At 27.7% G+C, this 17948-nt stretch overlaps 1 protein-coding gene across 1 annotated transcript in view; it reads left to right on the forward strand.

The window, feature by feature from the left end:
- The window catches only part of Uba4 (Ubiquitin-like activating enzyme 4), a 32409-nt gene extending 14832 nt beyond the window's left edge, over window positions 1–17577 (forward strand). Inside the window, exons 4-8 of the mRNA XM_075361516.1 lie at window positions 1925–2045; window positions 5876–6177; window positions 10018–10244; window positions 13573–13816; window positions 17371–17577. Coding sequence (XP_075217631.1) covers window positions 1925–2045; window positions 5876–6177; window positions 10018–10244; window positions 13573–13816; window positions 17371–17522 — 1046 coding nt within the window. The 3' untranslated portion in view covers window positions 17523–17577. The remainder of the gene's footprint in view (window positions 1–1924; window positions 2046–5875; window positions 6178–10017; window positions 10245–13572; window positions 13817–17370) is intronic.
- The last annotated feature ends 371 nt before the right edge of the window (window positions 17578–17948 follow it).

A 17948-nucleotide genomic window follows, 5' to 3' on the forward strand; every position in this document is an offset into this window, starting at 1 on the left:
TTCATTACTAATGTGTACCTTTCATTTTCAATAATCTGATTCTTGGCATGTCCCAGTACAAATGGTATAGTTGTTTCCTTCTGTAATGTGTAATGTGTAACATAATGGTTAATGTTTTTTTGTGTATTAATTAATTCGTATGTTTTTTTTTTTTGTTTTTTGTAAGGAAGTTTTTTTTTGCATGGCAGAATTTAAATCCATAGTTTAGAATAAAAAGTTAAGCTTATGGAGTAGTTATAATAATGTATAAGATTTTGTGAAGAAAGAATCTATAAAGTTAGGAAAATTAGAAGATAACAAACATTAAATATGCATTCAAAAAGTGAAGGAAGAACTGCTGCAACTTGTGAGATTTCAAATCATAAGTTGAAAAACTTCTAAAAGAAAAGCAGGATCTTCTTAAATCTAAATCACAGTCGTCCTCATTCAGAACACCAAAATATATAAATAATGTTCAAAACCAGTTCTGGGAAAGACAGTTTTGATCAAGGCATTTTAAGAACAGTTAACGAGCTTCATATAAAACATAATGAACTGCCTAAATTAAATAAATTACGTGAACTTCAAAAGGGAATTAGATTTAAAGGTTCTAGAACTACACTAGCAGCTATCCTGAAAGAGTTAGGGTTTAAGTTGGTGGTGTAAAACTGATAATAATAGGGAACATTTGGTTGATTTAATGAAAGAAGACATCTGGTGAAAGAGAATAGAATATTTAAGAAAAATGATCGATTTCAGTAAAGAAAATTCTTCAATTGCTTATTTTGACAAATTGTATATAATAATGTCCCTTTCGAGGTCAGATGACAGTGGTACAGGAATAAAAGTGATCAGTTAATCATAATCCATGCTGGATGAGAAATGGGGTTCATTCCAAAAATGAGTTCAAAAAGTGATTACTATCCTGACAGTTTCTATAACAATTTCATGAAGTGGCATCTGAAAAATTAATTCCTGGTCTTTTTCCCCAGTCAGTGGTTGTTATTGATAATGCATCATACCACAGTTCACTTCTAGAGAAGCCTCCGAATTCAAACTATAGGAAAAGTGGTATGATTAATTGATTAGAAAAGAACAATATTCTGTTTAATAAAGTAATATTAAAACTGCAATTGTATGACATAATTAAATCACGTTGAAATTCAAAAATAAAGTACCATTTTGATAAATTATTAAAAAAAACATGGGCATCAGGTTAAAGTTAAATGTTCCAATTGAAAGTGAATACATGTGTTTACTTTGAATTGTCTCTCATTGAAAAAAAAACGAATTAAGAGTAGGAATATAGGGCTGTGAGAGAGCTGAGAAAATGTACTGGTATATAAGCCAGCACACTCAACTAAATTATTGTTATTTAAGGAAAAAGTTCATTTAATGTCTTTTAAAGAATTAGAATTTTCTACAAAAATTCTTAAGAAGCAAAACTTTTACAGTGATAAAATTAAATATTTTCAAAGATGTATGTATGGACGAGGATCTGAAGAAGTATAAATTGCAATTTTTATACTGAAAAAGATTCTTCTCATTTATGCAACTTTGGACATAGGAGAGGAAAAAATAACGATTTTTTAATCAAGCATTCAACTGTATAGTTGAAAATTTATATTTTTTATTAGTATTATAATTAACATGAAATTCGTGGATAACTTTATGAATAAAAGTATGTGTTTACAGAGAGATTTACACTTAAAGTTTTTGTTTGTTTTCTTTCTTATGTGTAAGTAATTTACATATGGATTTTTAAATTGATATTTTTTTGTGTTTACTGTTTACAAGTTTAATTTATTAAAACTTACCCGATTACTTTTTATAATTTAAAAGATTTGTGTTTTTGAGTATTCATTTTATAGATGAAACTAATTTTTATATCTGTGAAAAAAATAAATTTTAGCTGTTTAAAATAAATATATTATTTACTTTTCAGGTCATATTGGTCTAGTTGATTATGATGTAGTTGAAGAAAATAATTTACATCGTCAGTTGCTACATGATGAAGGAAGTATTGGTAAACCAAAGGTTACATCTGCAGCTGAGGCTCTTAAAAGGTTACATAAAACCATTATTTAATTTTTAATATTAATATAAAATATATCAGTGGAAATAAAATTAAATTATATCTACTTTATTAGATTAAAAAAAAAATAATATCTATTTTATACAATTGCCTTGGGTTGATTTGCAGCTGTTATTGAAGAACTCAACAGTTTGAATTTGGTAATCAAAGTCAAATTCTGTTAATAAAAATTGTCATAAATCTTTTTTTTATGATAATTATTATTGCCATTTTATAATTCTTAATGAAACTTTCCTAATCTTTTCTTCTCAGCCTATTTTCTCTAATCTTTCATATTATTTTTCTTAATAAATTGTTGATCAGGTACATATAATCAAAAGTCTTTGTTGTGAAGGTTTAAGCAATTCTTTTTCAACAGCCCAAGATATTATCAACTTGAAAATTTAATATTTTTAATTAACTTTATAATACCTGAGAATAAGTATATGGCTGTATTTTCTCAGGTGAATTTTTGTGATCTTTTACAACTTTTACTGGTTTGGCAAATTTAATTAATTATGTTTTTTGATTAGAAAATAAGGTAGGTAATAAGTATGAAAGTGTGGGATATATTTTCTTGATTTGTTCATTGTTCTACATTCTTACATACAATATATCATGCAATGATCAATTTTTAGTTTATGCTGTTCCATTTTTCTATGGAATTTTGTATTTTCTACTGTTAATTTTTTTTATGGAATGTTGTACCTTTAGGATTTCACTAAACGTTTTAGTATTAATACTTTTTTCATGCTTTATTTATTTTTAATGTTTCCAGTTTATAATTGTAACGTGATGTAATCAGTTTTTATTTTTTTATTAATTTCTTCCTTTTGGGGGAGGGGGCTAATAGAAACTTGCTCTTTCCCTGATATGTCACTGCTTTTATCTGCCAAAATACTGTAAGCACATGCTTTCTTTATGTCAGTAGTGATGTTGTCTCTTAACAACATTGCCTCATAAGCCAATTATTTCATTTTGAATCCGTGGTGACAAGAAGTGGCAGTTTTTGTACCCTTTTCTATGTGTTCTTTTAAAATATAGTCACAGCGTCAATTTTGATCAATCTTCAAAAATACCTTCATGATTTTCTTTGCCTCTCAAATGTAGGTCATATGTACCACAAAACATCACGGTCAAAATTATTGATGCAACAGTTTTCTTGTTGTCTTCCATTCTGTAATCAGCAGGTATATTTACATCAAAATATTTTGCTGCCTCAAAATATTTGTGGCTGCCGATTTGTTCCATTGAGATGATGTGTGAGATTTTGCAAATTCGTACATGTCTTTGCAGCGAGTAAAGGGCCTCACTATGAAAGAACCCAAAACACCATGCACATTAGTTGGTGAAAACAACACACAGTAAATGCACACACATCCTTTAATTTCTCTACACCAGCCAAGGAGCATAATCCACCAACCAGCTGTATTTGAATTTTCTTTTGCACACAGCATCCTTGGCAAAGTAATAACTTTGAGATGGTGACCAAGTTTTTTAAAACTTTCATTTTTTGAGATGAGGTCATACTAAACAAATGCCCAAGCCAATGACCCACATCATTATCAAAATTCATTTGATCCCGTACACCAGAACCAGATGGTAGCGAAGACCCACTTGATTTTTCACCATCATTCTGCTTTAATTTCTCTTCTCTGTTGTTATCACTTTTGCTCCTACTTTTATCTAATTGCTTCCTCTTCTGTCACTTTAAAAGAAAATAAGTAAAATAAGTCACTTCCCAAAAAAACTAAATCAACTAAGAATTTAAGCTTCTTAACAGACTCTACTAGAAACTTTAAGCTTAAAAATGTTTTTTATCATCTTTATACAATAATTTTTCAAAAAGTTAAACATTTTGAAAATCAGTAAAAATTCATATTTAGTCTAAGTAGAAACAAGAATATTAGAATAAGTAGAAAAAAAACAACAAAGAAACAGGTGGAATGGTGAAGTCTAACAGCCTGTGGCTATGTACAGAACAAAATTAAAGTGAACAAACATGGTTCTGTTTGAGGTTAGAATCTTTGTGTTTAACATAACTTTTGTAGTGATGGAACTTGATCACAACAATAATTGGACTATTATGAATTTTGAACCATTCACTACTTATTAGCTGTCGACATTTTAATGTTTTTTTTTTATTATTGATTGATATTAATTTTTATAAACGTTTAATATTTTGTACAAATTTGTTTTATTATTTGCAACTAGCAGAAGTAGCTAGTAGCAAAATCAAACATTTCAAAATTCAAAACCCTCTAATTAAGCAAAAGTAGCTCATTACAATTTTCAATCATTTTTTTTTAATTATTGGAGTATGCTGTACTAGTTATTACTTCCTTATTTAGTATTGTATGATTTTTCCTTAAAATTTCAATAATAAAAACAATCACTATTATTACAAACAAAAAAACAGTCTGTGCATTTCTTGAACATTTAAGGTTGCTTTAATTAGATGATTTTGCAGCTCAGACTCAAATGAAAGTAATATAGATGCATAACATTTGTGCTAAAAAAGTTTCTAATATTCATTGTAGATTGCTATTGTTACGGGATTGCGGTCTGAACTAGCTCAAATTAGTCAATTCACTCAGCTGACTTATTTGCACTGACTGCAGTACTTAAATAGGGAACAGAAGGTACTAGAACTTTCCCTTTAAATTCAACCTCAAACATTCTATATTTTTCACCATCATTCTGCTTTGATTTCTCTTCTCCATTGTTATCACTCATCTTTGAGTTTTACCACTGACCATCCAGACCTTGAACTGCTAGTTCCCCCACTCATTCACCAGAGAGCGCTTCTGCCACGATTCAAACATGCTTTCTTGCCACGCAGTACTATTATAACCTGTTGATATTGAACTATTATTTTTTGTTTGACTAAATGATCCAAGGGGGGCAAGTGCTCCACCCATCCCACTGTGGTTACGCTTATGTGCAGGATTAATTTCTTCAAAAACATTTTTTATAATTATTAAAAATATGTTTATCCCTAGAAAAAACTCCTCTCTTTCAATTACATATACACACGAACACGCACACACACACACACATACCCACCTGTCTTTTCTCATGCATTCTGTCCAGATTTTTTATACTATTTATTTCTCTATTTATAAATGGTGAATTGATATTTTAGCATAATGTACTTTATAATCATTACAATAATTACTAATTTCTGGTCAGTATTTTTGAAAATTATTTCCATAAACTTATAATTATTTAGGTTTCATCTTTGTATTTCTTTATGTAATTTTATCTTTAATTGTATTTTTATTCCTACAGTCTGATCTCCCTTCATTGTATACAAATTTAGAAATATGATTTTTACAAGAATTTTCTGTAAATAAATCAATTTTCTACTAATGTTTTTCATTCTATTGCTCATCTGAACAAATATTTTCAGACTTAATTTATTTCAAGAATTGGTTATTATTATTTAATAACAATAAAAAATAAAAATATATAAAAAACTAGTGGTAATTATGTAGAAGTGGATTGATCCAGGCTGGTAGGGAGGACTCATCTATTGAGTTCTTTCAGGATACGGATCTATTGATTCTGTTTTTGGGTCCTGATAAGTGAATTTTAAAATATTTTTTCCAGTTATTACTATCCTTCACTTTTAAGACTCATGAAAAAAATTATTTAAAGTGGTGCATTAAATAAATAGAAAAATTTAGTAAATGTGATTAATAATGTAAGTTGGTGCATTAAATAAATAGAATAATTTTGTAAATGTATTTAATAATGTACATGCTTTAGGAAAGTACAGCTACGTTATTGCTAACTTTTTTATTTCTTTTTTTTTTTTAGATTAAATACAGATTTAAAGGTTAGTGAATTTTGCTGTGCACTAGAAAGTAGTAATGCACTTGGAATAATAAAAAGATTTGATGTTGTTATTGATGCATCAGATAATGTTGCTACACGTTATTTATTAAATGATGCCTGTGTTTTATCTGGTAAACCACTTGTTTCTGGTAGTGCATTACAGATGGAAGGTCAATTAACTGTTTATAACTATAAAGGTGGTCCGTGTTATCGTTGTCTGTATCCTCAACCTCCACCACCTGAGACAGTAAATAATTGCTCAGATGCTGGTGTTTTAGGAGTTGGTAAATATAATCATTTTATTTTGCATATTTTTTTATCTAGTAACAAGATAATAAACAAATTGATAGGTCACACATCTTACCAATGTGTATAATAAGCGATAATTCAAATAAAATAGATGTTAGTGCACATAGAAACACTTATTGAAAATGAAGTATGCAGACTATTTTTATTGAATCATGCTATTTGCATTAAATTATGCAGAATATTTTCATTGAGTTGAGAAAACTAAATGTTTTTATTGATATGTTCAATTTAAAAATGGTCAACATATTTTATATCATGTTGGATACATCTATTATCAGCTTGATTTTACTCTGTCATATTCTTTATACAAGAATGTAATCATAACCCATTCATGATAGATTATTTAAAATTGTATATTAAACATACTAAACACATTATCCTTCATAAAGTTATTTATTAATGGTTCTGTAGCAGTAAAAATTTCATTGCAGTTAAGGGAAGTCATGGCTGTTAAAAAAAAAAAAAAAATACTCTTGAGTGTAGAAAGAGATTTAGCTTGACACACTCTCAGACACTTAATAACAAATCTCAGTACTATTAACAAGCTGCTAGCATCAGTATAATACAAAGAACTTACATCCCTTATTTGTAGTATAAATTGCTCTTCTAAAATACTTTTTAGAAGAGTTAATACAATAATTTTAGATGAAAATGTTGGCAGTTTTACCTATTGTTGTTGTTTTATAATCAGCTGATATAATTTTCTATTTCTTTTTTGTGAGCAGTTAGTTATTTTTGGTTATGTTTTTTATTAAGAAGGAATGGTTTTGAACATGGAAGAAAGGATTTTTATCATGGAGAATTATTTAACAACTAAATCTTGTTTTGTGCCAAGAAGTTTTTCAATTGCAATTCCTGGGTAAGAATGTATCAAATAAATCTTCAATTCATCATTTGATAAAGAAATATAGAGGGACTGGTTCTGTTTGCATTCAGAGATATAACCGGAAACATTCACTTCTTAATAACAAAACATTGGAAGATGTTAGTGTAAGCTTTTCAAACTCGCATAAATCATTACAAAAATTTACACAGCAAAATGGAATAACTCTGTATAGTGCATTTAAAACTATCCAGCTACTTAACTTAAAGCTGTACCAAATTAATATATCATGAATTACACCAGTTGATTTTGCTGCTAGGCTTCACTACTGTCAGTGGTTTAATTAGTTTGTTTGGGAAAGTATAAAAGTGTTGGATAATGTATTTTTACAGATGAGGCTTGGTTTCATTTGAGTGGTTACATTAATAGTCAGAATGATCACTACTAGAGGTGCAATAATCCTCACATCATCCATTCATAACCTCTACACCCACAGAAAATTGTTGTGTGGTGAGCAATTTCCGGGTGAAGAATAATTGGCCTCATATTCTTTAAAAACACTCTTAACGCAGACCTCTACCAAGAAATTGTAATGTAACTTATTGCAAATCTAGAATTCAATAAGATAGATTCGTGGTTTGAACAAGATGGGGCACATCTCACATGCCAAGAGCAACAATGGACCTTTAGAGAAATTTCTTTGATGAAAGAGTAATATTGACTGCCTTATGGCCAGCTAGGTCACCTGAAATTTTTCCTGCAGATTTTTCTTTCTCTGGAGATATCTAAAAGGTTGTGCATTCAAAAATAATCCATATACCACTGAAGAACTGAAAACCAACATAACTAAAGAATTACGGGAAATTGGAAGAGTTATACTCTGAAAGGTTGCACGGAATATGAAGAAGAAGGTAAAGGCTTGCATTTATGAAAATGGTGGACACTTTCAATGTTTATTATAAAAAAATTTGATCTCAATATTGTTTGGCACAAATAATTATAATGTTTATAACTAATGACATTAAATATAGCACATTATTTTTCTTTAAATTGGGTTGTGTTTTAAAACAATCACTCTATAATAGTTATTTTATTATATTCCTTATATACTGAATAATGTTCGATTAATATTTTGATATTGTTATACTATCTTTACCTCATAAATTTTAAATAATCAATAATATTTTCACCTTGCATTTTTAGAGTAAATACATTAAGCTGCTAAAAATGAGTATTTATTTTTAAATTCTTTTAGTATTATAATTATTGCCATACCTAAATTACTTACGAAAAATATTTTTCAAATATTAAGATATGTTAAGATAAAATTACAGAAATAAACTTTATTGTTTAGTTACCTCATTTGATGAAATGACCAACTTCATGCACCAAAGCATAAGTTAGATTAGCGACACGGCAAGAATCTCAAGAAATTGAAACCGTTTCATTTACCATTTTTCTCATTACTTGTAAACAAAAGGTTATGTAGGAATTATCTCATAATCCAATTGATATATGTTTACTGGCTTCAAAAAAATATTCGTAGCAGCTTATAAATCATTGAACCATTTTTGATGAGACTGGAATTTTATCAAAATTTCACCCAAATTGATCTCATTTATTTAAATTTAAAAAAAAAAATTAAAAAGAGCCAGAGTCCATTTTTACAGATTTAACTATAACCATTTTTACAAATGAAATACTTGTTTTATGTCTGTATTTATTTTTGAAAGTTGATATTTTTAAAAATTGGTTTGAATAACACAGTATTGTTCTTGTACTTAGAAAATTAAACTGTAAGTTTAAGTTCTCCCATTTTACTAAATGTTTTCCTGATGCGATTCATTATTTGATTTGAGTATATGTAGAGAATTACTAAAAACAAAAATGGCCCGTTAAAAAATTACTAAAATGTTAATGGCCTGTCTGTTTTTAACTTCTGGAAATGTCTTTCACACTAACAAAATAAAAATGACAGAGGAACATAGTAAAATATGATTATTATAAGATGTGTGAACAGTTATTGTTCCGTGTAATATTTTTATGTTTCATGTTGTTTGTTGAACTCACTTTTACCTTCTACAGGTAAGTAGTTCAATTCCTTTGTTTAGTTAGGTATTTTCAGTCTTGCTTAAGACTCAGTGAGATGTGTTTTGCTTTGAGTTCATTAAATAGTAGTACATCGATGGGAATGTCACTTGTGGCATTTGCATCGGTGACATCCTGGCTGAGGCAGACTGGAATATATCAAAAGCCGAGGTTTCGAAGATGACCTCTCGTAAAGCCCATAAGGTCTTGGAACAGAGGGCGTGATGAGGGTATCTTTCCCCAAGGGATCAGGATGATGTGTAAACAGCATGCCATTTGATAAGTTCAGTATTAATATTATTAACTAGTACATTTAGACATTTAGGATCGACATGGAATAGTTGTTGAAACTAAAAATAAAAATACATTCTACTGTTAGTATGTTTTTCTTTATTAAAATTTCAGTAGTACATTTTAAAATAGTTCAAGAAGTAGAAAAAATATCTTATGTTTTTTTCATACATATTTTTTTTGTGTTATTTAATTTAAAATAATCGTTAGTTTCTGATTCTTTTTAATGGATGACTTTAAATTCTGACAGTTCTGTTTCTTGTTTCAAGACTTTATTGCCTTAAAGTGCTTACTACAATTTTGAATCTCAGCCATAAGCCAACTATTACTGAGACTATTTGTTAATTAATGACTTCATTAATTAACAAATATGATGTTAAGAAATTTGTTCTAAAATAGTAAAAAGTTCCATGAATTAACTGCATTTAAATCTTAGTATAGCAAAATCTTTAAATAGCTCCCATAAGAGCTGATCGGCAATATTGTTAACATTTCATCCAGTTAATGAATTAATTCAAATAGGAACTAATTCTAAAGCTTTTATGACTTTTTAGACAAAAGCTTATTCTAGGTTTTTTACATATTATTTCTATTAGTTCACTTTTTTCTTTAGTCCCTGGAGTAATTGGAGTATTACAAGCATTAGAAGCTATCAAAGTTCTTCTGGGTCACAATGGTACCTTAGGATCACGATTGTTATTATTTGATGGCTCTGATACACAGTTTCGCAATGTAAAATTACGGTCAAAGAATGGTGACTGTGTTGTATGTGGAACATCACCAACTATCACTGAATTAATTGACTATGTAGAATTTTGTGGCTCATCACCAAATGACAAGGTAAAGATTTAATCATAACTTATTTTTGGGAATTAAAAATACTTTTCATACTAATCATTCCTTGTAACAAGCAGGATTTTTGTTTTGAAAATTTGTGGTATTTAAATGGTTAAGTACATTTTCAAAAAGTACATTGACTGATACTAAATGAAAATATCAGCCTCCTCTACCTTAAAACATCTCACCAGTTTTAAACCCTGAAATGGAAACATTTTCCTTCTTGTCTGGTATTTTCTATAAGATTTTATTTCATTTATTTTGGGTTGAACATAAAATTTCATTTAATCACTCAACATCTTTGCTATCATCATCTAACCATTTTCATATGCTAGTCCTTACATTCACATTGATATCTTAGAATATTGCTTGTTTATTTACATTAACATGACAAATTAACATGACTATAAGTGTATTTTATTAATCCATTGATAAATTTTGAAAAATGTGATAGTGTGTAAAAACAAAATTGAAGTCTGACTTATAAACCACTTATTTGATCTATAAGTAATTATAAAAAAATGGATTCATCACTCATTTAACAATTTTTTTTTCTTAATTAATTCATATGTATCCGTTTATATCAGGTTTCTCTCTATACCAAATTCAGTTAGCTTATATAGTTGAAAAAACAAACTGTGCATATGAGAGTTCAGGTGCCTGATTCACAAGCATCTCCTGTAAATTCTGATGCATATAAAAAAAAAAACTATGTGATTTAATTTTCAGTAACCACACGCTATTATATTTTACAAAAATTGTACATATATTTTAAATTTAAATAAATAAATTATACTAATATGATTATTGTGTTGTATATAGATACACGTTATGAATCACCACTGATACAAAGGATATGACTCAGCAGAAACACGATGAAATCACTAATAAAACAACATTTGTTTATTCTTCACTCTACAAACTTACTGATAGTTGTTAATGAAAGAAAAAGTACCCAACTTTTATAAAGCTTATGCATAATTGTGAGGTAACACTCTTATCAAATTAAAGAATGACATTACCAGTTTAAATAAATTTCATTAAATAGTGATCTGCATATGAAGACTGACAAATAACCAAAATCTGGTTAATAAAGTGTACTGTTTGATCATGAAAGACTATTTTACTTTGGCTTGACCATTCAGAAAATTACTAATGATGCACTCTCAGAAGTGGTTGCAGATCTATTTCAAATCTGTTTTGAGATGAATAGAAAGACCATCCATTGTTGATGTTGGAGTACATCATTGGTGATCATGACTTCATGGAGACCATGAGAGTCTATATATATATATATATATATATATATATATATGTTAGACATGATTTCAAAGTAAGGTTTGTTTTGTTTTGCCTATGTACTTGATATAAACAGATGGTACTGCATAGCTCAGTTATTTCAATCAATAGTCAGCTGGTAGTAACAGAAGTTTAGAAATTATTGGTTGTTTATATTCATCAATGAGTGCTACAATTCATGACCCTGCAAAATGTGAAATCGAGAGAAAAGTGATTATACATCACTTATAATGTTGAAGAATTTAATAAATATATAGCAATTTATTAAATATACCGGTACTTTACATATTCTCCATATTAACATGTTTTACATATTAAAATAACTCAACTATAAACGGTAATTACTGAATTTATTATTTAAGTAATCCAAACATTATTGTTAATTAGTCATGGTTAGTGAGCTAAGTGAGCATAGGTTGTGTTTGGTTAAATTATATTGATGTGAACATTAAATACACAATTATATATGTTAATTGCGATATATTTATTAAATTTTCAAAAATTGAAGGCAATTATTCATAACTAGTGATTATGCATAATCACCGGATTATTCATATTTACCGTAACATGTAATATTATTTTACTAAAATTAATGTTTTTAAGATTCATGTTATTCCTCCGTACTGTTAAATTATATTTAAATGCTATTAAATAAACCACCTAGAACAGAATATTGAGATAGACATTTCTTATATTAATTTTACATGACAGTACTTTCATGGGATCCCAAATCCTCAGTCATGATTGAAATAATTCTGTTATTGCATAATAAAAATTAAAAAATAAAAATACTAAAATAATGAAAATTTTGTATTAATTTGCATGAATGCTGCTATTTGTTGCACTTATCTGGTTTTTTTATCTAATAGAATTTAAAAATAATTATATATATATATATATTTTTTTTTTTTTTTGAAAATTCAAATAATTCATTCACATATTGACCAGTGTGCTAATAAAATTTAATATTATTTGAAATATAAACCAGAAAACACACTAATTAGTTAACTTACCATATTAATTTCCAATATAATCAATTTTTCCAGTATCCTGCATTTTATAACTTTTTATATTTTTTATAACTACATTAAAACTATTCTTTTGATTGAAATTTTGAATTTTATTATGAATTGCATATAAATTTTGCTGTCCAGTACTGGAATGATTTAATTTTTAAAACATAGGATTTCTCCTTGTTCTATTATCACCATTTGCCAACTGATAGATTGCATTTTTATTAAGCTTTTATTTAAATCATCTTCGAATGTGATCTGGTGGTTCAACATTTTATATTTGTGTTTATATTTACAAATGTAATATTTCTTGAGTATATTCATTTTTCTAGCATTATTACAAACTTCCACAATCTCTAAATTATTTATATATATTTTATTTTATGTATATATATGTATGACACAGATACCAAAGATCACTCATCATAATGATAGTCTATATGATCCCCAAGGAAGGCCAAAGAAAGCAAAAACAGTACAGCACAAAGTGAAGATGTTTGATTTTTTACTGCCGCAGAGTTACAAGTCATAAATTTATTACAGAAAAGGGAACTGTTAACAGACACTATTATTAAGAGTTTTTTCTTCATATATGTGATGCATTTTGGCTGGGGAGACTAGACACATGGGAGCTAATATTGCATTATGATTACATCTGTACCCATGCTACAGATCTGATTCAGAAGTTCTAGGTCAAGCACAAAATTGTCCTGGTTCATTTAGCTCCATATTTTTTAGTCATGGCTCCTTAGATTTCTAATCATACTTTGAGAGCTAAATTAGTTTATAAAGAAGAATATGTCAATATAACTGATAGCCAAACCAAAAGAGGAATTCTGGAAACTTTGGAGTCACAATGAGATAGAAAGAGAGAAAAATTAAAAACAAACAGATAAGCTATTTTTTCCCATGATTCCAAATTGTGATCATTTTAAGTTATACCCCCTCATATGTACATTTTTAATTAAAAATCTTGTCATCTTCAGTTTTTTAAAAGGATTTACAAATTTTTATTTTAGGATAAAGGAATTAAACTTTTGAATGATGATGAAAGAATAACTGCTCAAGAATTAGCTAGGAAAATGAAATCGGATGAAAAATTTGTTTTATTAGATGTAAGAAGCAATGGCGAATTTGAAATTTGTGCCCTACCTGATTCAGTTAATGTTCCTTTATCAATAGCTGAGAAAGAGATTGGATTAGACATGATTAAAGAGCAAATAGTTAAAATACAACATAGCAGTGATCATGAAAGAATATCTGGTAAGTAAATAAATAACATTTTTATAATTTGACCATTAAGGTATTTTATAATCGGGGTGTCTAAAGTTTAAGAATGAGTTTATGAAATTCATTCAAACTTTTTTTTATAAATTTCAAAACATTTTACTGTAATCCCATAATTTAAATGGGGGTTATAAATCAATAAAGCTCCATATAAAAAAAAAACACATAAACTAAAACATTAGCTTAGTATGAAATTTGACTAAAACCTGCTCTTGTAATTATTATAGAATGTAATTAAACAAAATTAATTAGTTATTTTTTAAAAAAAATTATTTTGAAATAATTAGATTTCCTCAATCATTTTGAAAACTTCAAAGACAGTTGTTTAGGTAAATTAGCTTCATTTTTTTTTCTTTAATCAGTTATCCTCTAGCAATAGATCATTTTCAGTTTTCTCTGATTGCTTACAATCAGACATTCTGGTGTTTGTTTTTATATTTTGGGTATTTCTCATTATGTGGTTTCATTTTAAGCATAACATTTTTTTTTAATTATATGTGGCCTAATCTATTTCTATTTCAGTTTGGTCTAATGGTTGTTCATGTTCACAATGTTACTAACAATTAAAAAAAAACTGTTCCAAAAGTCACTCATTTAAAAGTCTATACTGACTTGAAAATTAAATTTACTGACCAAATAGTAATTTAATGTAAATAAAAATATTTCTGCTTATAATAGCCCTTTCTATTATTTACAAATAAAGTTTTCTACATTAATAAATGTATATTCCCTAATTACTAATGTATTATTTAAGGGACTACTGTACACTCTAAATTCAAATTTTATAAGTGCATTTTGTAGTTTAATAAAGTATCAATGAAGCATGAAAATGAAGCAGAGTATTTTTGGACCATATCAGGATTTAAGAATCCCAGAGTTTATGATTGAAGTGGTATTTTAGTGTCTTGGTAGGCTTTTATTATTATTTAGTATCATTTTCCTGTTTAAATTTGTTGAAATTATCAATAATTTCATTCTTTCACAATTTTCACTGTTCGTAATTAAAACTGTATTTTCCCAGAAAATATATTTCTATTATTAACCTAAATATTATATTACGTAAAAAAAAAATATTTTAGATTATTATGTGAAGCAAAAGCTTTTTCAGTGAAATTCAAAATTACTGCTATCTAAATCAAGAACAACAGCATCTTACAGTTCAAGTTTTTGTTGCTAAATTGCATTCTGATAATTCACAATGAGTCAATGTATTCTAGAAATTTCAGATTTTAAATACAATCAAATAAAATTGTCTTAATAATACATTTAAGTATGAAGTCAGAAAGAATATCTCATTTATTAGGAAAATCTGAATGCATTGTAGCTTTTAGAATAACTACATTCTCAGCTTGTAGTTATATACTGTACTTAGAAACAAAAGATGATCATACATGTAACCTAAAAAATGATGAATTGAACAAATATGCAAGAAACACATAATCTATTTATTTAATAACATTTATTGAAATGTACTACATTTTAACCACATCTGTAATGTGTATAACAACAATGTTATCATTGATGATAAAAATATTGAAAATATTGTAATCACTTCTTCCAAATAAAGTCAAAAAATGTTTAAACAGTTCAACTAGGGACATCAAATCAAGAACCAGAAAAGAGGATTACATATATTTCAGTTTTTTCTTAAAAGAATATTATTGTTTTTTACTATATCAGACAGAAATTAAAAAGAATACATTGCTCTTACATGTGAATATAATGTATGCTTTATTTTGATTTCATTAATAATTTATTTCATTTCATTAATTTGAAATTAATTTTCTTATGCACTCCGATGGTATTTTTTCAATATTTTCATATGGTCCTGTAAGGTAAAAAGGAGTTAATGAACTTTACACAAACACACACACTATTTAAGCGAGTATACAATTATTTTATCATGTTTTTATTTAAAAATTATTGTAATAATTCCCATTTAAAAAAGTCATAGAAAAATCCATTAAAATTACATAAAATTAAGTCAGTAATGTACTTTATTCAACTCTTCAAAGCCATGGATTCACTATCAATAGCCAATGCAAAAGTTATGTGAACAGTCTTATTAAGTGTCTTATTCAGTGGCGGCTCATGTATAAGCACTGTGGAACTGCAGCACTCCTATTTCCATTGATATTATCGATAAAATTTAATATAATATCCTTTTTTCTTTAATTATTTCTTTATACTTGTACAATATATAATATTTAAGCTTAATGAAAAAACTGGGGGATGCTTTATGAAAAATATACAAAAATTTGTATGGAACTGTGCGCTTCACAGTTCCAGCAGTGGTGGTGTTTGGCTGTTGTGCGCATGCGCATATAGGAAGCTCTATGCAAGGCTGCGTGGGAGAGAGAAGGCTGGCATGGTGGTGGAAGGCAGTTTTTTTTGTTTACTCCGCAAGTGTGTGGACATTCTTGTTCGTTCACTTTTCTAGTAGTTTAGTCAGTGGAAGGAATATGAAAGTGGTTTAGTTGTTTTTACATAAAAAAAATTAATTAGTAATTAGTAAAAGCTAATTATGTATTTGTTTCTGTGTACATAGAAATTTAAACCATTGAACTAAAGTGTTTTTTAAGTAGACATTTTATTAAGTTATTATCTAATAATACTAAAAAATATTATCTGCATTGACATTTTATTATTTATTCGGTTAAATAATAGAACACGCTTAAAATCTATGTACCAGAATATTTATAAGTTGCTTTTATATGAATCGATAAGTTTCATATTAAAGTTTGTTAATTTAATGTGTTCAAATGATTTTTGTTAATATTAATTATTAATACATAATTATTATGTATTTTGAAATACATTAGGCTACATATTTAATAAAATTACACGCATGAATAATTATGTAACATTGTAATAGTTGTTGGTAACCTGACAAGACTCTCATGTCACATTTGAAAATGACATGGCCATTCTCAAGAATAACAAGTATCCTATAATAGACAAAAGGAATGTGAGGAGAGGAGAGAATGTGTAGGAAGCAGTTACAGGAGATATTTTCCTGTTAAGTCTTCACTCTGGCAAATGTGGTTGCAAATCAGCATGCCAAGCCTATTGAAAAGGAGATATTCATCCCTTCAAATGACGTGTTCTCTTTGTTCAACATAGCGGCTGATAATGATGTAGTGGATATCATTATCAGAGAAGGCATCTTGATTAGCTTCCTGAAATACCAACTGTATTTCAGTTGCATTACATGTCATAGCTGAAAGAATGTTGGCTCTTGCATAACAGCAATTGTGCACACCTACACAATTTCATTCTCCATTAATTTTTTATGAAATTAAAAATTTGAGGAATAAACATGTTATTACCTATTAGTAAACGTTTGAGTTTCATACTCTCATTACAAAAGACATATTAAACTGTAGAATTAGTAAAGTGGAAGGATAATATTATTTAATAACTAATCAATTTTTATATAAAAATTAAAATTAAATTAAAATTAATTTTTTTTTTTATAAAATTAAGATATTTATATTAATACAGAATTATTTTGATTGACTTTTGTTTAGTATATGTTTTATGTCGCCGAGGTAATGATTCTCAAAAGGCAGTGAGATTGCTTAAGAGTAAACTCCAAGATCTATCACTTAACATAAAAGATGTAAAAGGTGGCCTGCATAGTTGGACACATACTGTTGATGATACATTTCCTATTTATTGATTTGTCATAAAATTATTCACTTTAATATTAATTAAAACAATTATTTTACTGTATACTTATCTGCTTATTTATTCTAGTGAACATGTATAATCCTTAGTTTTTCTAAATTTCTTTATCCTTTGCTTTATCCCTTATTAATCCTCACTTTTACTTCCATGCATTTAATTTTTCTACAGCACTGATTTCCTGCAAACGATTCTCTCCTTATCTTTTTTCCACTTGATGTGGAATCAGGATATTTACAATTTAGCTTAAAGTTAAAGATTCAGAATTAGTTTTGATATTGCATCATATTTAGTTTCAATTGTTAGATAAAAAATTCAAGAGATTATACACAAAAAAATATTTGGAAGCAAAAATGTAAACTTAGTGCTTTGCGTGTAATGTAAACTGAATACTGATTTGTGTGTTGAAAAGAATTAAACT

Source organism: Lycorma delicatula, chromosome 1 (genome assembly GCF_047948215.1).
Source record: "Lycorma delicatula isolate Av1 chromosome 1, ASM4794821v1, whole genome shotgun sequence".
Taxonomy (NCBI): Eukaryota; Metazoa; Arthropoda; class Insecta; order Hemiptera; family Fulgoridae; genus Lycorma; species Lycorma delicatula.